The following is a 20,334-nucleotide window of genomic DNA, read 5'->3' on the forward strand; positions in this document are numbered from 1 at the left end:
TGTCTGCTGTTACGAGCTGGGCGGCTCTTTTATCCTGCGTGGGGGATTTGGACTCGAACTTGGCTAAGAAGAGAGACATCCGGTGGGGGTGCGGGGCGTGTGAGTAGCGAGGGGAACCAGTGGAGATGCTTGAACCGAGACGCCGGATGTCTCGCACTCGCTGGTCTCTGGCCAGGGAAGTTCATTCGGGGAGAAAGACCGAGCAGCCTCGAGCCGCGCCCCGTTTCCAGGAGCCTGCACGTTTTTGGTCGGGGCGAAGAGAGACAGAGGAAGCCCTCGGTGCCGCCGCTTGGCTCACAGCTCTCAGCGTGCGATCGAGCAGCGCAACACAACGCCAACGAGTGCTTGCGCGCGATTACCAGGACGGCGCCTATACATGACGGCATCCTCGCGCCGAGGCGTGCCGAAAGATTAGCCTCTTGTTGGCGATACCCCCAAGCGTGGGGGGACTTTGGTGGTCTTTTCGAGCGCTACCGTATTGTAGACACTTGGGCTCGTATGGGATTTGTGCCCGCGAGTAGCTCTCTTCTTTCGTGCCGATACGCTGCCTTCTGGTCACCATGCTGGTGGCCGGAACTCGTCTGCACAAATGTCACTCGCGTCACGCTGGAACGTTCTCGCGTAACGCGGCACAACGCTGGACGCGTGCAATACAAACGCGCGGGCTCGCTCTAGATTCCGTCTCATTTGAGCTAGCCGAGCAACGTCTTCAACACGTCGCGAGCTCGCCGGCGGCTCCTGGCCAAAAGCTCGCGTAAAAGCGTCCTCGGGCCTTCTGAGAGCAGTAATGGCGGCTTTTGACACGCGGCGCTATGCAGCTCCGGCTGTCGAGCGGTTTGTGGGCCGCCAAGGGCGGACCAACGCAGAGGGTGCTTGCTCCCCCCGAAATGTGACCGAGCTCTTGCACGCCGCAGCGAAACCCCGCCAATAATCACAGCGATAAACACGCGAGAGCTCAAAGAGGCGGACAAGGGGAGATCGGGGCTTGTGTGGCTCCAGGGCGCCTTCAACGTGAGACCCTTGCATAGCCCGCGACAAGTGTCCGTTCAATTGCACGGTCACGGATGTTAAACAACCGGCGCTTGCGGACACCGTCGCCGCCATACAAAAGGCTCAAGCGCCTCTGTGGTCGCACACGTCACAGATCTTCCAGCAGCGGAGGCCCTCCTGTAATGTCCGTCGCTGCGTTGACACAGCGTGACTACGCGGGTGGTGAAATCTATTGCTGTCGCTACGGTATCAGCTATTATAGTGTCGAGCTGTAGACTACACTGGTACAGTGCATTGACTACCGCGTGGGCTGCCCCCGCTCTACGGCGGCGTTGTAGAGTGGTCTCTCCAAACCCTTCAGTTGAGGGCCTCGCGTATCGCTGCCGCTGCCGCGCAAAGGAGACTCACCCCAAGGCAACGCACAGCGGAGCCTACCGGTACACTTCCCCCTGCATAGTCCGACGTGTAGGATGGAGGCGCTTGGTCTTCGTGATGAATCTCGGGGCGCGTTGGCTAATGCGAGGCGCTTGTGGCCCTGCAGGACGCGCGCAAGTCTCTCGACGGGCCCCACTGGAGAAAAGGGCCGCGTTAACTCGGAGTTAGCCATGCGAGCGCCCCGAGCTACTTTCTCTTGCAAACGCGCGCGCAGAGTCGACGGGGGAGGGACCGTCGTCGCGGCATCTTGGACGCCGCGACCGGTTCTTGTCCAGCCTGGAAAAAAGATGAGGAAGAAGAGACCTCGTGCACAAGACTGAGTAAGGCGACGCCGTTGGAGTCGCGCCAAGGCCAAGCCACGTCGCGCGCTACGCAGCTGCGTCAAACCGCGCAGTCGGCGGGCTCGCGTTCTAGTTTGAGATAGTAGGTGCTCGATTTGGCCCTTGCCGATCGGTCAGCCGGCCACGCGCCGTGCTGGGAGGAGGGCACGCAGTAAAGACGTCCGTGAAAGGATATTGGCCTACGTACGGAGATGACAACAGGACGGTGTGTTGAACCTCACCGGCGGCAGCGCGCGCTCTGCACAACACATCCGACATCCGCTTCCTATCCTGGAGGACGAGGGGGAGGCGGCGACGCGGCCCGCTGCACCGCTTGATGATCACAATCGATCCACCGTGATGGTCCGGGCCTCGTTTCTCCGCGACAATTTGTGGCGGTGCGCTGCTTGAAGGCTCCTCTTCACTGAGGGACATCCGCTGAGGCATGACACACCCCATTGTGCAACGCGCTGAGGCCTGGGATCTCGTTGAATTGTCCGCTTCAGATGAGGATCTCGCCACAACTTCAGCACGTCGCCTTGAGCCACAACAACGCGGTGGCAAATTTGCCATCGTCACTTCAACTAGTTGCTTCGTCTTCCATCGCCGAACGTCGGCGCCAATTCGAGGCATTGCTATGGCTCGAACAACCGCAAGAGGAGAGATTCTCCTCGAGAAGATGGGCTTCCGTCGCTGTGAGATCTTGGGGTTGTTGGATCTCTCCACATGGACTCTCGAGCCAGCTGCGCGATGCAGTTGTTCACAACAAGGGACACTTTGATCCAAGAAGAGGGGAACAACAGGCACAAAAAGGAGGCCACGTGTTGAAGCGTGTGGGGAGCGCAGCATCTCGATGGGCCACAGAATTTCCTAAGGTGCTTCGCTCAGGTGTTCGAATTCAAGTCGACTTGACTGAACTGGAATTACTGCACAGCGACGATCATGGCGGTGACAGGCTCGAGCCATCGAGTTGCCAACGCGTCTCAAATCTCTATGCCCGAAGACGGTGCGGTCGGTCTTCAACAGCATGAGATTCACGCTGTCTGAACTGGCATCAAGTCCATTGACATGAGTGCGTCCGGAGTGGAAAGCCGGGTGTAGCGAGAGATGCGAGTGAGGACATCTTTGCACGGCGCTGCGGTCCAAACGGCAGAAACCGCGCTATTTTAGTCCACAGCACCACCATCGATAGTACACGCGCATTTGTGTTTCAAACGCGGCCTCACGAGTGCACATAACACACGCGCACACACTACTACAGACCGTCGGATCGCGACCGGGTCGCCAGTGTACAGTAATCTGCCCGAGTAAGGAACGCCTGATATATATAAAGACGCAGAATATATAAATTGATGTTAAGTTGAGTATACTTTTCCAATGTACTGATTTAGTTATTTCAAAATGAACTGAAGAGCAGCTTTACCTACGAGTCCGGAATGATTCCAACAGTGGCGTATGGTCGAAGCACTAACCTTTGACCAGGCATCCTCGCACCACAACAGCGCTGTCAACTGGTCGACCTCGTAGGGATTATCTAGCCCTTCACCTTGTCGAGGATGCCCACTTTCTCAGACCAAGTGAGGCGGAGACGCTTGGACGGTGTGGACTTCATGGGTGGAGTGGGGGAGGAGGTGGGCTTGTGGGGCGAGGTGCAAAAGCAAAAGTGCGAGTCTACCACTACGGTACATGTAGTTTGAAGTCTAGTAAGATCGCTAAATGCGCGCCATTTTTCAAACGAGGGTGGAGAGCTGATGATTGGCACTGGATTTTTCACCTTAGTACCTCAGTACCTTGCACATCCCCCTATCGCCACATCGACTGGAAAATAATATTAAATATGTGAGGCTATTAGTTGTACACCCGTTCCTTATTCGGGCAGAATTCTGTACCAACTTTGGACCATAAACAACCTTCTTTGGGACAATGACAACCTAAAAAAGACGAGAACAACCAAAAGAGCTGGAAAGTGATCGTCAACAACCACTTTTTCGATCACTAGCAACCTGTCCTTTCTACTGCCCTTTCTCCAGGTTCCTGCGCTAAGCCGGGCGCCTGCGAATGGCCGCTACACAAACTACATGTACATGTACTTGAGCTCAGTATAGCTTTGCCTGGTTCAAATTCAAAATAACTCGCGCGCGTTAAAATGGTCCAGATGCTTCAGAATAACCCGCGCGAGTTAATTTGAATTAAATTACTCGCGCGACATCATAAAGTAAGCTGTATTAATACATGTAGAATAGACTCCGGTTGCGCATGCGTATAGGCAGCTATTAGGAGTTGTTATAATGTGGCGTCATGCGAGGTACGGAGCTGATATGAGGCCAATTATACTGTTTTAAATTGAAATGGTACGTACTAGAGTATACTGTACTGTGAGTTTAGTAAAGGGTAATTATACGTGAGCATTTCGGAGTTCAACCCAAGCACGGTTGCCACAAAGCAATCCGTGTGAACAAATGCACACACTATAGTTTGTCTTAGGATGCCAGGCACCGCAATGTATCACAACATACTCCGATTGTCCCTTACATGTGAGTATATGCCGATTGAGTGAGTAAAACATTTTAGTAAGGTTCGCACCAGTTCCTGCCTCTAAGCCACCGGATAGCCGCTTCCTCTGTTGAGATGGTAGTGGTTGTGTATGGTTACGACGTATTTTTTTATTTTATCTGTGTGGAGCATTTATACAGAACTTGCAGCTCTACTCAGAGATTCGATAATATATAGAGAGTAGTTCGGAAGGTATCACCTCGTATTCTAGCGCCTCGTGCTGAACCACCTAAGCGTCCGTTATACTACTCAGGTAGCGTGGATACCTTGCATGCTAAAGTATATAATGGGTCTTCTGGCATATTTCAAGTGGCAACGTATAACCCTCAAAAATACTCAGGGAAATTTATCAGGCTTAAGAATTTCAGCGAGCCAACCAGCATACTAAGTGCTTAAGTACTTAAGTATTTTGTTTTGGAAATAAGGTATATAGAGTTCACTTACACTAGTAACGAGTATCCATAGCCATAACGCTCACTGCCTCGATGTTAGTGACAATCAGCACAATGGTCCGCATTGGGGTTTCAAACCACGAACCATTTCGCACTGCATACTTTTAAATAAAGGCGTTAGGACTCAACCAACCTCTCTATAACTACTATTCCTAGGCGCGTTGAGGTGCAACTACAACGTCTGAATTTGGAGCAATATGTATGTGTGCACTACGATGCGAAAATTCGCTGGGAATTGTAGCTATATAGTGACCGACGGGTAAATATTAAAGGCGCACACCCTTGCTGTGAGTGGCATTTGAGCTAACTGTAAGTCGTGTGACTTTCCAGTCAAAAACGCTTGCTCAAGTAGTATATCCTACCTCTTCAATACGAGCTTTCCACAAGAACTTCACTAAAACAGACTTGTTAGGCCCCTCATGAACGTTATTGCTCGTCGTGCAGTTACATCGTAGCCGACGTTATAGATCAAATTTGGAATTTGAATTTGTTGGGCGTTAGACGGCTATCTACCACTACCATTACGATGTACTGGTGTAGCCTCACCAACAGTCCACATGCCTCGAGGACGCGAGTCTGCGGTAGTGGTCCACGAAATTATAGTCCACAATCTAACTCGCTAAGAACGATGTCTGTTTGGTTCATTGCTATTTACTTGTGCAGTTAGTTGACTATACTCTCTGTACACCCGATGTCCCTCGTTCTTATTCGATTCCAACACTCTCTGGGGTAATGAGCATTGTTGGTACCATTCTTGCAAGTTTTTACAGGATTGAATGTTGACGGTATTTTACCCAGTCACACAGCTTCGTTGAAATATCTAAGCCCATTTTCTCACTTCACCAACCTGATCGTTTAGCAACTTTCGAGCTTGACGCATGTAGCTGTTATGAATCAAACTAACTCGAGCAGTTTTGAATCCACTGCTCATATTAACTCGCGCGAGTTGTTTTGAATCCACTACTTCATATTAACTCGCGCGAGTTATTTTGAATCCACTAACTCGCGCGAGTTGTTTGAATCCACGACTTCATATTAAATCGCGCGAGTTATTTTGAAGTAGACATTAATCATTCTTAGAGGTCAATAGGCATGTCGGCACGTGGTTGGCACCGTCCTGTTCGCGGCTCAGCTCGCCGCCACCTGTAGACAATGCCTGCGTCCTTTTGGGATACAGCATTGGTTTTGGTGTTGGTGGACCGTGACACGAACTTGCGATATGCGGTGTAATAAACCGCACAGAAAAGCAACCACTTTTGAGTACAGAACCGAGTAGAACAGGATCGGTTCTGTACACAAAAGTGGTTGCTGGTGCCCGTTTGGTGTGGTTGCTGTTGTACAAATCGCAGGTTGTTATCGTACTTTACTCTCGGATCGAAGTCGTGGGGGCAGCTATCAGCTTGGCGCGACGTGGGGCTTGAACGCTCCAGGCTCGAGTCGAGTCGCCCGAACGATTGCGCCAAGTAACCAAGCTCCGAGTAGTTCGAGCTGCACACCGAAGGGCTGGAGAGCTGAAACGTCGATCGTGGTGAATAATGGGGGGGGGGGGCTTCCTTCCACTGCGTGACGCGGACAACGGCAACTACCAAGGTAAGTCCGTTGCGTTCGCGAAAAGCATTCCCGACGATCTCGATGCGCCAGCGCGCTTGACATGAAGGTGCTTCGACTTCGAGTAACGAGGATGGAGCGAGCTTTCGTTATGAAGATGCACATGGGATTCAAACTCCGCAAATACTCTCCTCGAGCCGATTCGAGTCGACTATCGAAACCGAATTGGCCGGGGTGATCATGCGAGCGTATCTGCCAAGAAACCTGCTTGGTTATAATATAGTCCTCAATGTAGCAGACCCCGGCGGGCAGATTCGCTTGCCAGTCCGCCACACGAGATAGATGAAGCAATTGAGAAGTCAGCATATTTATCGGACGTGGCGGCTGCAGTGATTCACTACATGTAACGAGGCTGTACCTGTCGCGGATGCGTGGAATGCCCTGGGGCTAATATTTCCTTAGCCGTTTTGGGTGGGTCACACGCCTTACCTGCGTACGCCATTCATGGCGTCAACTTTTCAACTTTGCGGCGTCAAACACAGGCGAAGCAAGAGACCCGGGGGAGGGGGCTTCAAGATAGTATCCCCACAACTCACTGCCCAAACCGGCTGCTGTGATCTTTTCCACACTCGTCTACCCGCCCATACACAACCTCTGCCCGCCGCGACAGCAAAAGCAGCATCGCTCTCTCGAACTGAGCAGTGCGACCGCTCATCGCATCGCGAACGCTATTTCAACATTGTAGGCTGTTCAGGCCGAAGCGACAGCAAGACACTTTGGTAAGTTTAGATGGAAGACTCTAGCGCTCAATGTCGATGTTATCCTCTTCGGACCTTTCAAGTTGAGCTGCAACAGCACGCGCAGCACGACGAGGTGCTACTGTCGAGGCTCGAAGCTGACGGAGAAGCGATGCTGCGATCACTCGCGCTTGAAAATCTGCAAAGGAACGCTGGCGTCCAGACGACGGGCGTCGCGTATTGACAACCGTGCAGTCAAAAGGCACTCAGGCATTCTGGACTACCGATGGCGAACGCCGTAGGTACACAACTTCAGTTGCCCCCGTAGTAAACCCTGTCTGTCTGGTCTAGTCCTGATGATGAAGGCTATTAGCATATCCATGATATCGATACTTCTTGCTATGAACTGCTCAAATAGCCTAGCGAGCGGAATATATTTATATGGGCGGTCCCTGCAGGGGTTTCACGACCATTCTACGATCAGTGCAACGAAACCATGGGCAGCGCTGCGTCGTCCAGCAGCAATGGTGACGGCGGCAAGCCGCGAGCCGTGATGGTGTGTCATTCTTCCCAGGAATCTTCGTTGAGAGCGCTTCTTACTGCGGCGTGCACCGCAGGAGGCGACAGTATCAACGTCGACAACGTCGTGATCGTCACGGACTCGTACCCGCGCGACCGCCAGCACCGAGCAGAGCTCATCTCTCGAGCGCAAGCAGCTTTCGTAGCCATCGACCCGATGCTCCAGCGCAGCTCCGAGCTTATCGAGACATTGTCGTACCTCAAAGACCAGCGCAAGACTGTCGTCTCCGGCCCACTGACCTTCTTCTCACGACCGTCGGGGGCTATCGGAGCCGTGTGTCTCGCGCTCAGTCAATGGGACCCACTGCTATTCGCCGAGTCTGAGCAGTTTGCGAATTGGGCAGAGAAGTACGAGCTTCTGACGGCGGATGCAGTAGCCGAAGGGAGCAAACCACTCGAGAGTGTTGAAGTCGCGGACGCAACTGACACTCCGTCGTCTCCAAGGATCTTCTTCGCGTACTGCAAAGACGCCGAAGGAGGTGCTGAGCCCATAGTCGACCAGTTTGCTCATAACAACGGCGTTCCTGGCGGGGCATCGCTCTCTGGGGAGGTTATACGCTGCCAACACAGTCTGGAGACCGACCTGGCTGCACTTCGAGCTGCTAACGTCGTAGTCTTCGTCATCACGGAAGCGTGTACAGGCTGTGACGACGGAGCGCTCGCCTTCCGACAGTTATTTGAGCACGCGCTGGCATGGGGCAAGCCGCTGCTCCCCATTAAAGAGCAGCGCGCACCACTCAGCGGCTGGATAGCACTCGCCATGGCGGGACGACTCTGGTACCAAGTCGACGCGACGAACCTCGAGCTTGTGGAAACCCCCTACGCGAACATCCCGGATTGTCCGTGCAAAGTCAAGGACTCTTGCCTAGCCACGGACTTCGTAGTGTGCGCGAACGGACAGCTAGCAACCCCGCAGAGAGCGCTGGAGCGGTCCCAGATCGCGTCGCGTGAGGAAGCGACGATGCGCATCGCCAAAGAGCGCGCTCAGGTGCTTGGACTCAGTGCTGGTACGCTTGAATCGCTATGCAAAAGAGTGGAAGAGCTCGTGAACGGCGACGGCAACAGCTTAGCGGAGTTGCACGACGCTCTGGGGGTTGCCACAGCCCGAGAAGCGGTCGAGAAGGAGGCGACAGACCCACTAGACCAGCCCAAACCTGAAGATCTGCTGCCAGATGAGGAGACCGAAGAGAGTAAGGCGCTGCATCCGCTCTCATCGATCAAGTACGAGGTCACACGCTTGAGTTTCGATCCTCCCCCTGCAGTACTGGACAACGACGGACTGCCGATTGTCGGTCTCCAGCTGGACGCCATGTTCTCGTATCAATGGGGCTCGCAACGCACAGTGCTGGGCATCCACCAGCAAGGCCAGGTGTTCAATCTACGAGCTTGGTTCGACGTGTACGGCCACATGCAGGGCAACGTGAACTCAGCGATGGCTGCGGCCGTAGAGAGTGTGGCGTGTATGGTGGTCTTCCTCACCAAAGCGTACCTGGCATCCGTCAACTGTCGGCTAGAGTTCGCGTACGCTGCTCGGTGCCGAAAGCCCATGATCTTCGCGTTCCTGGAGGACCCAGCAACGCTGGAGCTACCCGCGTGGATCACTGACGTAGCAGGAACCACGCACTTCAACGTGTATCCGAGCTTGATCCGCGAGACTGTCGATCAGCCGAGCCGGGTACTAGCTCTGGATATGAACGCCGATCGGGTCCGCGGTGTACCGATGACTGACGTGCTGTTCGGAGCCATTCGACGTCTGGCAGCTTGGCGCACGAACGCGCCATTGCCGATAGTGTACGACGGCAGTCTCCTTCTGTACGCCACAACCAGCGCGCTTCATCACGCGATAGCTGGAACAGCACCGGGAAGTGAAGGCGGCGATTGCCCGAAGCCCACGTTGTGCACGCGCTGCGGAGCGGCCTTCTCCCCGGGCATTACTGCAAGTCTTGAAGGATGTCGACGTCACACGGCGTACTACGTGGGCGGGTCGTTGATAGCTGGTAGGTGGGTCTGCTGTCAGGAGACTCGAACTGATGGACCTGGATGTTCCCCAGCGCAGCACATGACAGCCGAGCGTAGTTGGACGCAGGACCCTTCCTACGGCACGTACACGTATGAACCCAATCCGTAGTCCATCAACAACATCGCGATTCTAGCTAAGTCTAAACACTTCGGTGATGGCAACTTACTACTCGAAAATCACCGCTTAGCAAAGAAGGTATCAGTCGCGTTAGTGGCTCAATGCTGGGGCTTGTCGTTCTTAGCCCGAGTGCCAGCGGGATCGACGACCCGCGACCTCAAGGTGGCCATCACGAGGCTGCTAACGAGCACTTTCACGGATCTGGGTGCTGGTGATTTCCTGCTGTTCCCTGCCAAGAAGAACGGTCGTTATCTCACGCGAGCTTCAATTGAAGTGCAGGAGTTGGGGAATGGAGAGACGCGGCATCTCCAGAACTTGCTGACACGAGAGCTCGAGCTCGATGGCGGGAGGAAGTTGTCGACTTTTCCTTGACCAAGCGAGGCTGCGTCGATGTCATGGTGGTCACTGCAGTGCGAACTGTCGGCTGTTTTCTGGTTGGAGTCCCGGACGGCATGGTTTACACCACTGTCGACTTCCGACGACCGATGCAAGAGCTTATTGAGGCTATCGCAGCAGCGGCGAAGATCCGAGCTGACGGGCTCCGTCTCTTCCTGGCTGCAGGTCGAGACGGGGAGTGGATGTCGTATTATGGCCAACGCTCGGACGGACGAATCTGCTGAGTGAATTGAGGGATCAAGAGCGTTGGGGGTCCGTCAGTCTAAACAGCATTGATTGGGGCCACCTGAAAACTTTATGCTACTCGGAGTCCTACACACAACAGCACGAACCTGTTTCTGACGCGCTGGTCGCTTCAGTGATGGAGACAATTGGAAATGTTCTCAAGGTGGCAGCGTTTTCAACGGATGGCGGCGGGCTACAGAGGATGATGATCTTCAACGTCCTAGAGCGCGTGTTGCTCCAAGTCGGTTCGTCAATGAAAATCCATTCCAACTATTGCTTTGGATCGAGAATGGTAGGCTTGGAGGCCTACGGCAACGTCGATTTCGTACTCACGGACGGCAGAAACTTCATTTGCGTGGTGCAGCCGAAAGAACTGAGCCGTGGATTTAGCGGCGAGGAAGAAGGTGACGAAGAGGAGATGGAGTTTCGAAGCGAGGAAGAGGCTGCTGCCATGCTGGAGAGACGGAAGATGGAGACCGCGGTGGCTCAGACAGTGATGGCCATGGAGATTGTCAACACGAAGGAGGCCAAGACCGCTGCCGGCATCGTGTCGAACTTGGCCATGCGCTCGAGGGAGACCTGCTTGATGACGACAGACGAGATGGAGGCGGCTGCTGGTGCGAAGTTGCCCATGTCTTCGCAGACGAAGACCCAACCGTAGAGCGTAGAGCTCAGCTCTTGAATGACTCGGTAACGATCACGGATCTCGGGCATGCTCTGTAGGTTGGAGAGGCTTGGGGCAGGCAGCGAAGAGAGGAATGACTGACGACGGCGACCGAGACTGCAATAACTTTGTGGCTCCAGTAAGCAGCCCTCCCCGTCCTTAGATTCACTCGAGTTGTACAATACGAGCAACGGTTTTTCGTGCGTGCGACCTCATGTACCACCATCAGCCACTGCAACCCGAGCTTGTTAAACAGACAGCCCAAGGCCTAAGACCGAAGACTGTTGCTCATGCTTCGGTCCAGCCACACATCACGCCATTTTCGAGACGCGGCGCGATTCGATTTCATCGTCTGTCCTTGGAGACCGGAGCGGGTCACGCCTGTCCTCGCTGTTGTCCATGGTTGGCCGTGGGAAGGAGCACCAGTTCAGCGCAGAGCCTTACTCGTACGCTTGGTACAGTACAGTATGCATCACGGAGCACCAGAGCGTGCTCTCTGACCAGTGAAGGGCGAGTTCAAACTTGTTTTCATTTCATTTGGCGCTGCAGTAATAGTATGTGTAGTGGGCGACGCAACCACAGAGTTAGTGCAGCGCGCTATGGCAACTCACCATTGGCGAGGCAGTGTTGCAGCCCTCGGAAACTATTTGGTAGTTGCCTGAGTTTCGGGCGCGCTGACGTCCGTGGCGGTACCGACTAGCAGCACCACCACAAACTTCCAGATCGGTCGGCTATCCATGCAACAGTGTAGGGTTAGACAGGTCCGTTAGATGGCTGCTGGGCTCATTGGCTTCAAAAGGAAACACCGAACAAGGATTGACCTCAGGCAAACTCCGTCTCTATACGTAGCTCCATGTCGACAAATTATAGCTTCGAAGCAAGTCGATCAAGGAACGCCAGCTCCTCCTCCAAGCTCCCACTAGGATGAACCTTTTCCCACACCTGGAGCACACGCAGCGCTTGGGCGATATCTTTCCTGGCACCAGGTCCCAGCTGCGTCTGCACGACCTTTCCGTCTACACGTCGACAACGGCCTGGGTTGTCCACTCGCTCGTTGTTGTCGCCCTTTGCATACGAATGCGCGAAGTCGAGGAACGTCTTCAGCATCGCTTCCTGCTCCTCTGCCATCTGTTCTTGTGCGTCTTGGCAATCCAAGCTGCGGGTCGCTGTCAAGATGGTCATTGCGGGGGCGATGACGGAGTAGTACTGCGTCATCCACATGAAGCGCTTCAGGCGGTGCTTAGCGCTCGCGTGTTGAACGTCAGCAGTGTCCTTGAGTTCTTGCTGAGCTTCAGGATACGTTGCGATGGCTTCAATAATCAGCGCCACGCGCTTGCCTGCAGGCTTGGGCCACTTGACGTGCACCTTGAGCATCTCCACGATCTCACTAAAGTCCAGAGCAGCTAAGATTTTCTCCCGTCGATCAAGGAACTCGAGCGAGCTTTCAACAATTTCCTGCTCTGTGACGCCGTCGAACTCGTTTTCGGCAGGCGGGCTCAGACTCGAGTGATCGTCAGGTACAACCACCGGCAGCTCGTGCAGGAAAAGTGGCGTGAAGATAGCTGCTGTGGCCTCCACATTCGATATCTCGCAACTCGCCAGCGCAAGTCGACTCTGCTGCAGGTAGTTGAGATAGTGATACGCGCGCGTCTCAATAAGCTCGGTCCATTCGCGGGGAGGATACTTGAATCCGTTGTCTTCAGCCTCCTCGAAGCCTTCTCCCTCGCCCATCTTACCCGCAGTGTCGTTAAACACCAGCTCTAAAAGATCGAACTGCCTCAAGAATCCGAACGCGCGAGCTGGGTCCTTGCCCGAGAGCATCTTGCGCACCTCGATTCCAATCCGTTCGCGGCTGACCTTCCTCCTCATCGCGCCAACGATCTCCCTCTGCTCCAGCACGGCTCTTTTCAACGCCGGATCCAATTCAAAGCCGAACTCGCACGCGAACCTCAGCGCCCGCAGCACCCTCAACGGATCGTCCAGAAACGTCTGCACGGGCTCCTTCGGCGTGCGAATCACGCCCGCCTTCAAGTCTTCAACGCCCTTCCCCGTGAAATCCTCAACCTCTCGCGTGTGCAGGTTGTAGAACAGCGCGTTGATCGTCAAGTCTCTTCGACTCGCATCATCCTCGGGCGTGGCGAACCTGACGTCGGGCACGCGACTGTCCTGCGTGTACTCCTCCGCGCGGAGGTGCACCAAGTCCACGGTGCTGCTCTCGATCGTCACGGTGGCCACCTCCAGGTGCTTAGACTTGTCCGAATTGGCTTTGACGACCCCCACGGAGCTCGGCGGCAGGTTGCGGTCCCGCTGGAATTTCGTGATGTACCGGGCGAACTTGGCGCCCATCATGTTGTCCAGCGCAATGTCAATGTCCTCGCTCTGAGCGCCACGCAGCTTGTCGCGCACCCAGCCTCCAGCCACGCGCAACCGCGTCGACGGCGTGTACAGCGTCTGGATGTACTCGAGGAAGGAGAAGAGCGAGTCCTCGGCGGCAGTGAGTTGGATCGCGTTTGGCGACAGAACTTTTGATCCGCTGAGCGGTGCATCGCTGTCCTTGGGTACAGACGTAGAGGAGACGCTGGCAATGCTGCTGCCAGGCGGGCAGCGGCTCAAGTGCGCGTGGAGACGCACACGGCGAGTGAGAAGCGACCGCATGGCGGTCGCCGGCAACGCCACAATTGGGGCGAGCTGTGTGTGGTGCACATGAGACATCGTGCGGAAAAGATTGCAGCATGGATTAGCACTGTGTGTGTCGGAAGTAAGTGTACATGTTATGTGAATACCTCAAAAGTGAAGACCGTACTGCACGACGCGCACCAAAACCGTCTTGCTGGTCGTAGAGCGGCCAGAGCTTCTCGCTGTGCGGCTGGACGAGCAGCGAGCTGTCGGAATCGTCCGCCGTCGCTTGGCCAAGTCTGCAATTTGCGCCCGCTGCGCCCTTTTCGTGGTCCAGTGGAAATTTTGGGCCTTCCCATAGACTCGTCAGCTCTCGAAGCAGCGATCATCCTGCGATCGGCCTCGGAACCCCGTGGAGACCATGACGGAGGGGATTGTATGCTGGAGACAGCATTGTTGGCATCACGGGACAATGGATTTTGGGCAAAACGGAGACTCGTAAACGGCAAAGCTGCACACTTGCAGCTCTCATTACATGTATCTTGCTGCAGTGTTTATTGGCTCGTCGGCGCCACTTGTTTCGCGTGTTTCCTGCGGGCCATATGGGTTCTATTCCGCGCCCATTTCTGAAATGGGTCATTTTAGCGTTCTGCACCGAAACAGCTCCGACCAGGAAGACCAGGAAGTGCTTGAGATTGCTTGATGGGGGCGGTCCAGACTTCATGCCAGATAAGTCAAAGCATCTCAGATACACCGCAGTGCAGCCCTGTTGGGGTGACCTCAATGGGTTGAGCGAGACGGGTTTTGCTGCAAATGCTGAGGTCACGAGACGGAAACAAAAGCGTCAGGTTGGTGCTGGATAGCGTGGGGTCCCTCCATCTCCAGTAGCTTAATACTTATGCCAAACGTAAGAAGCCCCAGGAGCAAAACACTGCAAAGCGTATTAGACCACACTGGCAAGGCTTCGCTACTATTGCCGGGACTGACTGGCAATGGACCTACAGCTTTAGAAGTAGGTATGAACAACGTCGCCGCGATGGCAGGCTAATACAGTACAGCACGTCCTGCTGCCAACGCATCGTGCCTAGCGCAACGCAGCTCACCCAGTTCTACTGTAATAAGCTGCCTGCCGGTTCAGCAGAAGTGGACAAGTCATCGCTCCTTCAACGAACTCGGGGATTCCGCGGTGCGTTCCGTTTCCTACAGCCACGTGCGCCCATTTCAGCGTCTGCAGCGTCTCCATTTTGCTGTGAATTGGGCTCCCTCCGGCCATCTGCGCTGCCAGAAGTTCGATGGACGAGACGTTAGAGTCGGAACAAACGCGCTGAACAACTTGCCTTTTTCGATGGCTACACGAAACGCTATCCGGGGGGAACCAAATCTCACAGCTCATAGCACTAGTCTCTACTACCAACACACAACCTGTACACAATATGCATTCTCAGGACCGCAATTTGTCCCCACACGAAAGTCCTGGCCAGAGCCGCGGCCAGCCCATCAAATAGTCGATCTCACGGACGCAGCAGGGCCGAGCCCAGGTGTACAGTAGAGGTGCTGCCTCCCCATGAGGGACGCGTCTTATCCTCCGCCATGCTCCGTGTGCTCCAGACAGAGACTTTAGGACTGAAGCCCCGGCATGCCGCTCCGACGGACCATGCGGGCGCTCTTCCTGGGCGCGGCGCTGGCCGTCACTGCGGGCTGCGAGGCCGCGGCGCTCACGGACAGTCGTGGACTGAAATTCGTGTCGCAGGACGCCTTCTGCGCCTACCACTGCAGCGCGGCGCACGTGGCGCAGGCCTACCGCCACCTGAGCGAGACGTCCGAGTGTCTAGAGAGCAACTGCGGCCGGTTCCTCGAGGAGGAGAATCACCACTATTCTAATTCTAATACCAAGAGCAGGAGCAGGACGAGGCGGAGACTGCGACCAGCTTTCAGCTTCAGCGACAGCAACGCCACCAACCAGTCGGCGGTGGTGGGCGACGTCCACGCAGCGAGCGAGGACGACAAGGACGTGACAATCATCAGCGTCGTGTCCTGCGCCAGCGTGACAGATGTGACGCTGAGCATCGGCGACCCGGAGACGGACGCGTTCGCCAACTTCTACCAGGCCTTCTCCACGGCCTACGACGCCATGCTGTCGGGAAGTAACGCGACGTACGATGCGTGTCAGCTGCAGTTCCTGCAGAAGGAGCTGCTGGCCAATTACTCGACGGGCGTGGACGACGACGACACGGACGTGATGGAGATCAAGCCCACGCTGATCAAGTTGAACGCCACGAGTGACGAGCTCAAGTGTTTGAAGGAGATCAAGGAGATCTGGCCCGCGTCGAGCGAGAGCCACACCCCGTTCTTAACTAGAAGCGACCAGGACGACGCAGCGGCGACGGTCATGCTGGTGCACGTGAATGCAGGGGTGGGGGACAACATCCTGGCGCTCGAGTGCGTGGAGAGCGTGACCGTGCTGCCGGCCATCCTGAAGCTCATGCCGTTCGCCAAGAGTTCGTACGCGTTTTCCAAGTCCAAGAAGGCCAAGGAGGGACCGGCGCTGGAGATCAGGCTGGCCAAGGTGGTGGACACGGCCGCGACGCTCAAGAAGCTTTCGGCTCGAGTTACCAAGGCGACGGGCATTAAGAACCTGCTGACGAAGAAGAGCTCGACGGCGGAGACGGGAGGCGTGCTGATCCAGGCGGCAGTGGACGACTACGATACGTGGACGCAGGCGCTGGCCATTGTGCTGGACGATGAAGCTGTCGAGTGGGTGGATCTGCAGCAGGTCGTGACGACGGGATCGCTTCAGGCGCTGAAGACGCCCGCACTGGAGCAGCGCATGCTCCGCCAGCGGTTTATCGAGGAGAGGGAGATGAAGATGGAGCACACGAGTCGACGACTGGACGACTACGCGCAGGACCTGGTCGGCGTTAACATCATGCAGAAGCACAACATCACCGGCAGCTCCATTATTGTCGGTATCACGGACACAGGCCTGTATATCGACCACGACCAGTTCGACCAGGAATCGCGGAATATGTACGACGACGAGGACCTGACGGCGCGCAAGGTCATTTACTACCAGACTTTCGCTAACAACGTGGACGAGGCTGAGGGTGTGACGTGTGGCCACGGCACACACGTGTCGGGCATCCTGGCAGGCAGCTCGTACAGCAAGAAGAACAGCGATCTGGGCATCGCGTCCAGCGCGCGCATTGCGTTCATGGACATTGGCAAGCAGGAGTCGACGTGCGCGGGCACAAGCGGATGCGATGTGTCGCTGGAGACGCCCGGCGAGGTCACGAACCTCATGAAAGCGCAGGTGACTACAGGCGCCAAGATCTTCTCCTTCTCGTGGGGCACGGGAGCCAACGACTACAATACGCAGACGCAACAGGTGGACGAGTTCATCTACGACAACCCGGACATTCTCATCGTCGTGGCAGCGGGAAACAGCGGCGAGAGTGGTGACTACACGATCAGCAGTCCGTCAGGAGCCAAGAACGTCATCTCAGTCGGCGCCAGTCTGAACGCCGCGGCTTCATTCTCCTCGACTCCATGCCAGTCGGTGCTGAATGAGAACACGGTGGCCTCGTTCTCCTCCATTGGACCGACGCTCGACGGACGACAGAAGCCCGACATCGTAGCCCCCGGCATGTCCATCACCTCTTCGCAGTCCGAGAAGCCTGGATCGACCACCAAGTCGTCCGCGGTCTGCTCGCTGCAGGGAACTTCCCAGGCTACCCCCGTGGTGGCCGGTATGGCTGTGCTGATCTACGAGTGGCTGCGTGACGGCTGGTGGAAGAACGGCGTGCCGGACCCCACGTACGGCATGGATACGATCCCGGCGTCTCTGATTAAGGCACTTCTTCTACACAGTGGCGAGGCGATGTCTCGCCGTCTGATCGAGCCCAGCACTGGCGTTACGTCCTGCGTGGCGCTGGAGACTGCTGCTAAGACGCTGAACTCGTACCCCGACTTCAACCAGGGCTACGGCAAGCCGACGATGCTCAACTTGGTGTCGTTCATGGACGACAACAACTCTTCCTCCGCTTCTTCGACGAGCAGCAACACGATTTACTTCTTCCCGAACTCTTCGGCTGGCTCGGAGCCGAGCGTGACCGAGGGCAGCGAGGTGACGTTCCACTTCATGCTGACCGCCAGCGTCAACCTCCGCGTGACGATCGCGTGGACGGACCCTCCCGGATCCGTCGGCAGCAAGGCCACTCTCCAGAACGACTTGGATTTGATGCTGAAGGTGGCGAACACCAGCGCCATCTTCTACCCGCTGAGTGGCAACGGCTCGCGCGACGCCGTGAACAACGTGGAAATGGTGGAGGTCTCGTACGACGACGTGCTGGACGCGGTGACGGAAGCCGGCATGGTCGTAGAGGACGGGTACATCTACGTGCAGGCTGTGGTTCGAGGCCACAGTGTCAAGGCAGGAGAGAATGCCACCACAACCGGCCAGAAATTCTCCATCGTGGCCTCGTCGACGCCGTCTTCAACCTCGCTGTCTTCAGGTGCCAACGGCGACGAGGAGTTCTGGCAGCCGTGGATGACCATCGGAGCCATCGTCATCTGTACGCTGTTGATGCTCTTCGTGATCGCGCTGATCTGGCGCATGCGCGTGACCAAGAAGGCCGAGAACCTCAAGGCGGATCACAGCACTCCGTCCGCTGCTGCTGCGCTCACTGGCGCTGCCGGCAAGAGGACATTGAGCCGCCGTGAACGCAACAAGAAGGCACTGGAGGAGAGCCAGCAGCACATCCATCCCAACTACCGCAACGTGGACGCTGGAGGCAGCCATCGACCGGCTATCGAGCACACACTGCAAGAACCTGTCAGTCGGCGTGGAGCTGGAGCTGGAGGCTTCAACCCGGCAGCTGCCGCTGCGAGAGAACCCAGTCGACGTGGTGCAGCCCCGCTGGAGCCTCCGCACCCTCCGTCCGTGCGTAAGACCAGCCGTCGCGCCGCTGCCGCCTTGCAACAACCCGTTCCTGGTAGTCGCCGGCGGGATCGGGAGCGCGGAGACGGTCGAGAACGCAAACGCAGCGACGGCAACGACCGGGAGCGCAAACGTAGCGACGGCAGCGATCGGGAGCGGAAGCGCTCCGAGCGGAGATGGGAGCGTGAGCGCAGCGACCGTGCTGAACGGCCCGACCGACCCAACAGCGATCGAGGTCGCCAGCGAGAGCGCAGCGCGAGGAAGAACGAGCCTGCCAAAGCACATTCGACGCGGCGCAGCAAGCCGCCCATCGTGCTCTACGAGTGAAGATGTGCATCTCAATGTTAAGAAAACGTGTAGCAGTCTGCCGTCTCGACCCTCAACCACCAAAGATCGGCGCGTGATACCACCGATAGCTTAGCTCAGTGAATTATGGTTAAACATGTCAAGTTTTGTTCAACTCCTTCAACGACTTAATTTTGATTGACAGGTGTGGACCAAGGCTCAGGTCAACTGTGTGGTTCAAGGTTTCGGGCAACACGCGCCTTTGACCGATGGCGTCGATTGCATGTGCGACCTCCGAGAGGCGATTGTTGCCAAGTATCTGACCCGCGCGGTTCGAGATCGTGTGAAGTTGTATGCGTCTCCAGAAGCGCAGAAGTTAACTCAGCCTCTTCACCTCGAAAGCAAAGTGGACGGACTTGGATTGGAACCCGGGGGATGCCACGGCTGAACCAGATTCCTCCGTTTTCCGTGATCACGCATGGACTGAGACTCGAAACACCGCGTATTGAGCGCAAACAACTGCTCGACAGAGTGAGCACGAGCTTGTTGCGATTTCCAAGCGGTTCGTGCTCTTTGCAGCGCCTACAGGGTCCGGGAAGACGTCGCTGCTTCTGCTGTTCGCTCACAACCACAAGGAGCTGAATTGCGCGTACGTCCCGTTGATAGCGGAAGGGAGTCCGGCGAATGAAGTGCTGAAAGACCAGGTCGGCTTGGATGTCTTCGGACGGCAGTGCGACCTCTCCAAAGACGAGCAGCACGTTACAATGATCGACGACGCTGAGACTAAATACGAGGACAGGGCGTTCTGGAAGGCTCTGATCACGGACGCTCCGTCGTGACTGCCCAGCAACACCCGCTTCATCATCGCTGCAGACCACGCACTGGACGGAGGTGTGGAGAGTCCCATTGAGTTCCAGTCGCTCAGGACCTTCGGGAGGACGGATTTCCTGTTACGTGACAAAGCCTACGAGTTCTTGGCGCTACCGTTCGTTGGGTTCCCCGAGGAAATGAAGTGCAGCACAGACAAACTCACCCAGCTCTTGGTCCGTGATTGCGGAGGCCTCATCGGCGCCTTGCGACTCGCAAGTTGCGAGTCGCCCTCACTTGGTTCACGGTTATGTTGACCAAAACCCCTCTGTATGCTCCGAGTCGGACTTGATGGCACATTTCCTGTCGTACCCGTGCCTGGAGAGCAAGAAAAGGTGCTTCGGTAGACCTGCAAAGCCTGTCAGTAAGAAGTTCCACCGGTCCCTGACCAAGTGCCTCGCTGCAGCCGCGAAGGCGGTGCCGCTGGACTCGACGCGCGTCCAGGCCAGCGAGGAGAACGTCGTGCAGTTTTCGTCGCCGGTGGCCGAAAGATATTATTTCGACTGGATTAAACCGAGCTTTGCGTACCATGATCCAGAATCGCTGCGTGAACTTATCAAGTTGGCGTTAGGCAGCTTTTCGGCGTCTGGTCTA

At 56.0% G+C, this 20,334-nt stretch overlaps 4 protein-coding genes across 4 annotated transcripts; 2 read left to right on the forward strand and 2 right to left on the reverse strand.

Annotated features, from left to right (window-relative positions):
- Nucleotides 1-3,136: 3,136 nt before the first annotated feature.
- PHYSODRAFT_483577 (hypothetical protein) lies at nucleotides 3,137-3,298 on the reverse strand (the record flags this gene model as incomplete). The annotated part of the gene is made up of 1 exon (XM_009520302.1): nucleotides 3,137-3,298. A coding segment is annotated over one exon (162 nt), but the record flags the coding sequence as incomplete, so codon positions are not given.
- Nucleotides 3,299-7,531: 4,233 nt separating this feature from the next.
- Nucleotides 7,532-9,742, forward strand: PHYSODRAFT_487133 (hypothetical protein; the record flags this gene model as incomplete). The annotated part of the gene is made up of 1 exon (XM_009520303.1): nucleotides 7,532-9,742. One exon carries the CDS (start codon nucleotides 7,532-7,534, stop codon nucleotides 9,740-9,742), a length of 2,211 nt encoding a protein of 736 aa, XP_009518598.1.
- Nucleotides 9,743-11,900: 2,158 nt separating this feature from the next.
- PHYSODRAFT_310724 (hypothetical protein) lies at nucleotides 11,901-13,691 on the reverse strand (the record flags this gene model as incomplete). The annotated part of the gene is made up of 1 exon (XM_009520304.1): nucleotides 11,901-13,691. The coding sequence occupies one exon, from the start codon at nucleotides 13,689-13,691 to the stop codon at nucleotides 11,901-11,903; it is 1,791 nt and encodes a 596-aa protein (XP_009518599.1).
- A 1,588-nt stretch (nucleotides 13,692-15,279) lies between these two features.
- PHYSODRAFT_556116 (subtilisin serine protease) lies at nucleotides 15,280-18,915 on the forward strand (the record flags this gene model as incomplete). Its single annotated transcript, XM_009520305.1, has 1 exon — nucleotides 15,280-18,915. The coding sequence occupies exon 1, from the start codon at nucleotides 15,289-15,291 to the stop codon at nucleotides 18,913-18,915; it is 3,627 nt and encodes a 1,208-aa protein (XP_009518600.1). The 5' UTR covers nucleotides 15,280-15,288.
- Between the last annotated feature and the right edge of the window lie 1,419 nt (nucleotides 18,916-20,334).

Source organism: Phytophthora sojae (assembly GCF_000149755.1).
Source record: "Phytophthora sojae unplaced genomic scaffold PHYSOscaffold_2, whole genome shotgun sequence".
NCBI lineage: Eukaryota > Oomycota > Peronosporomycetes > Peronosporales > Peronosporaceae > Phytophthora > Phytophthora sojae.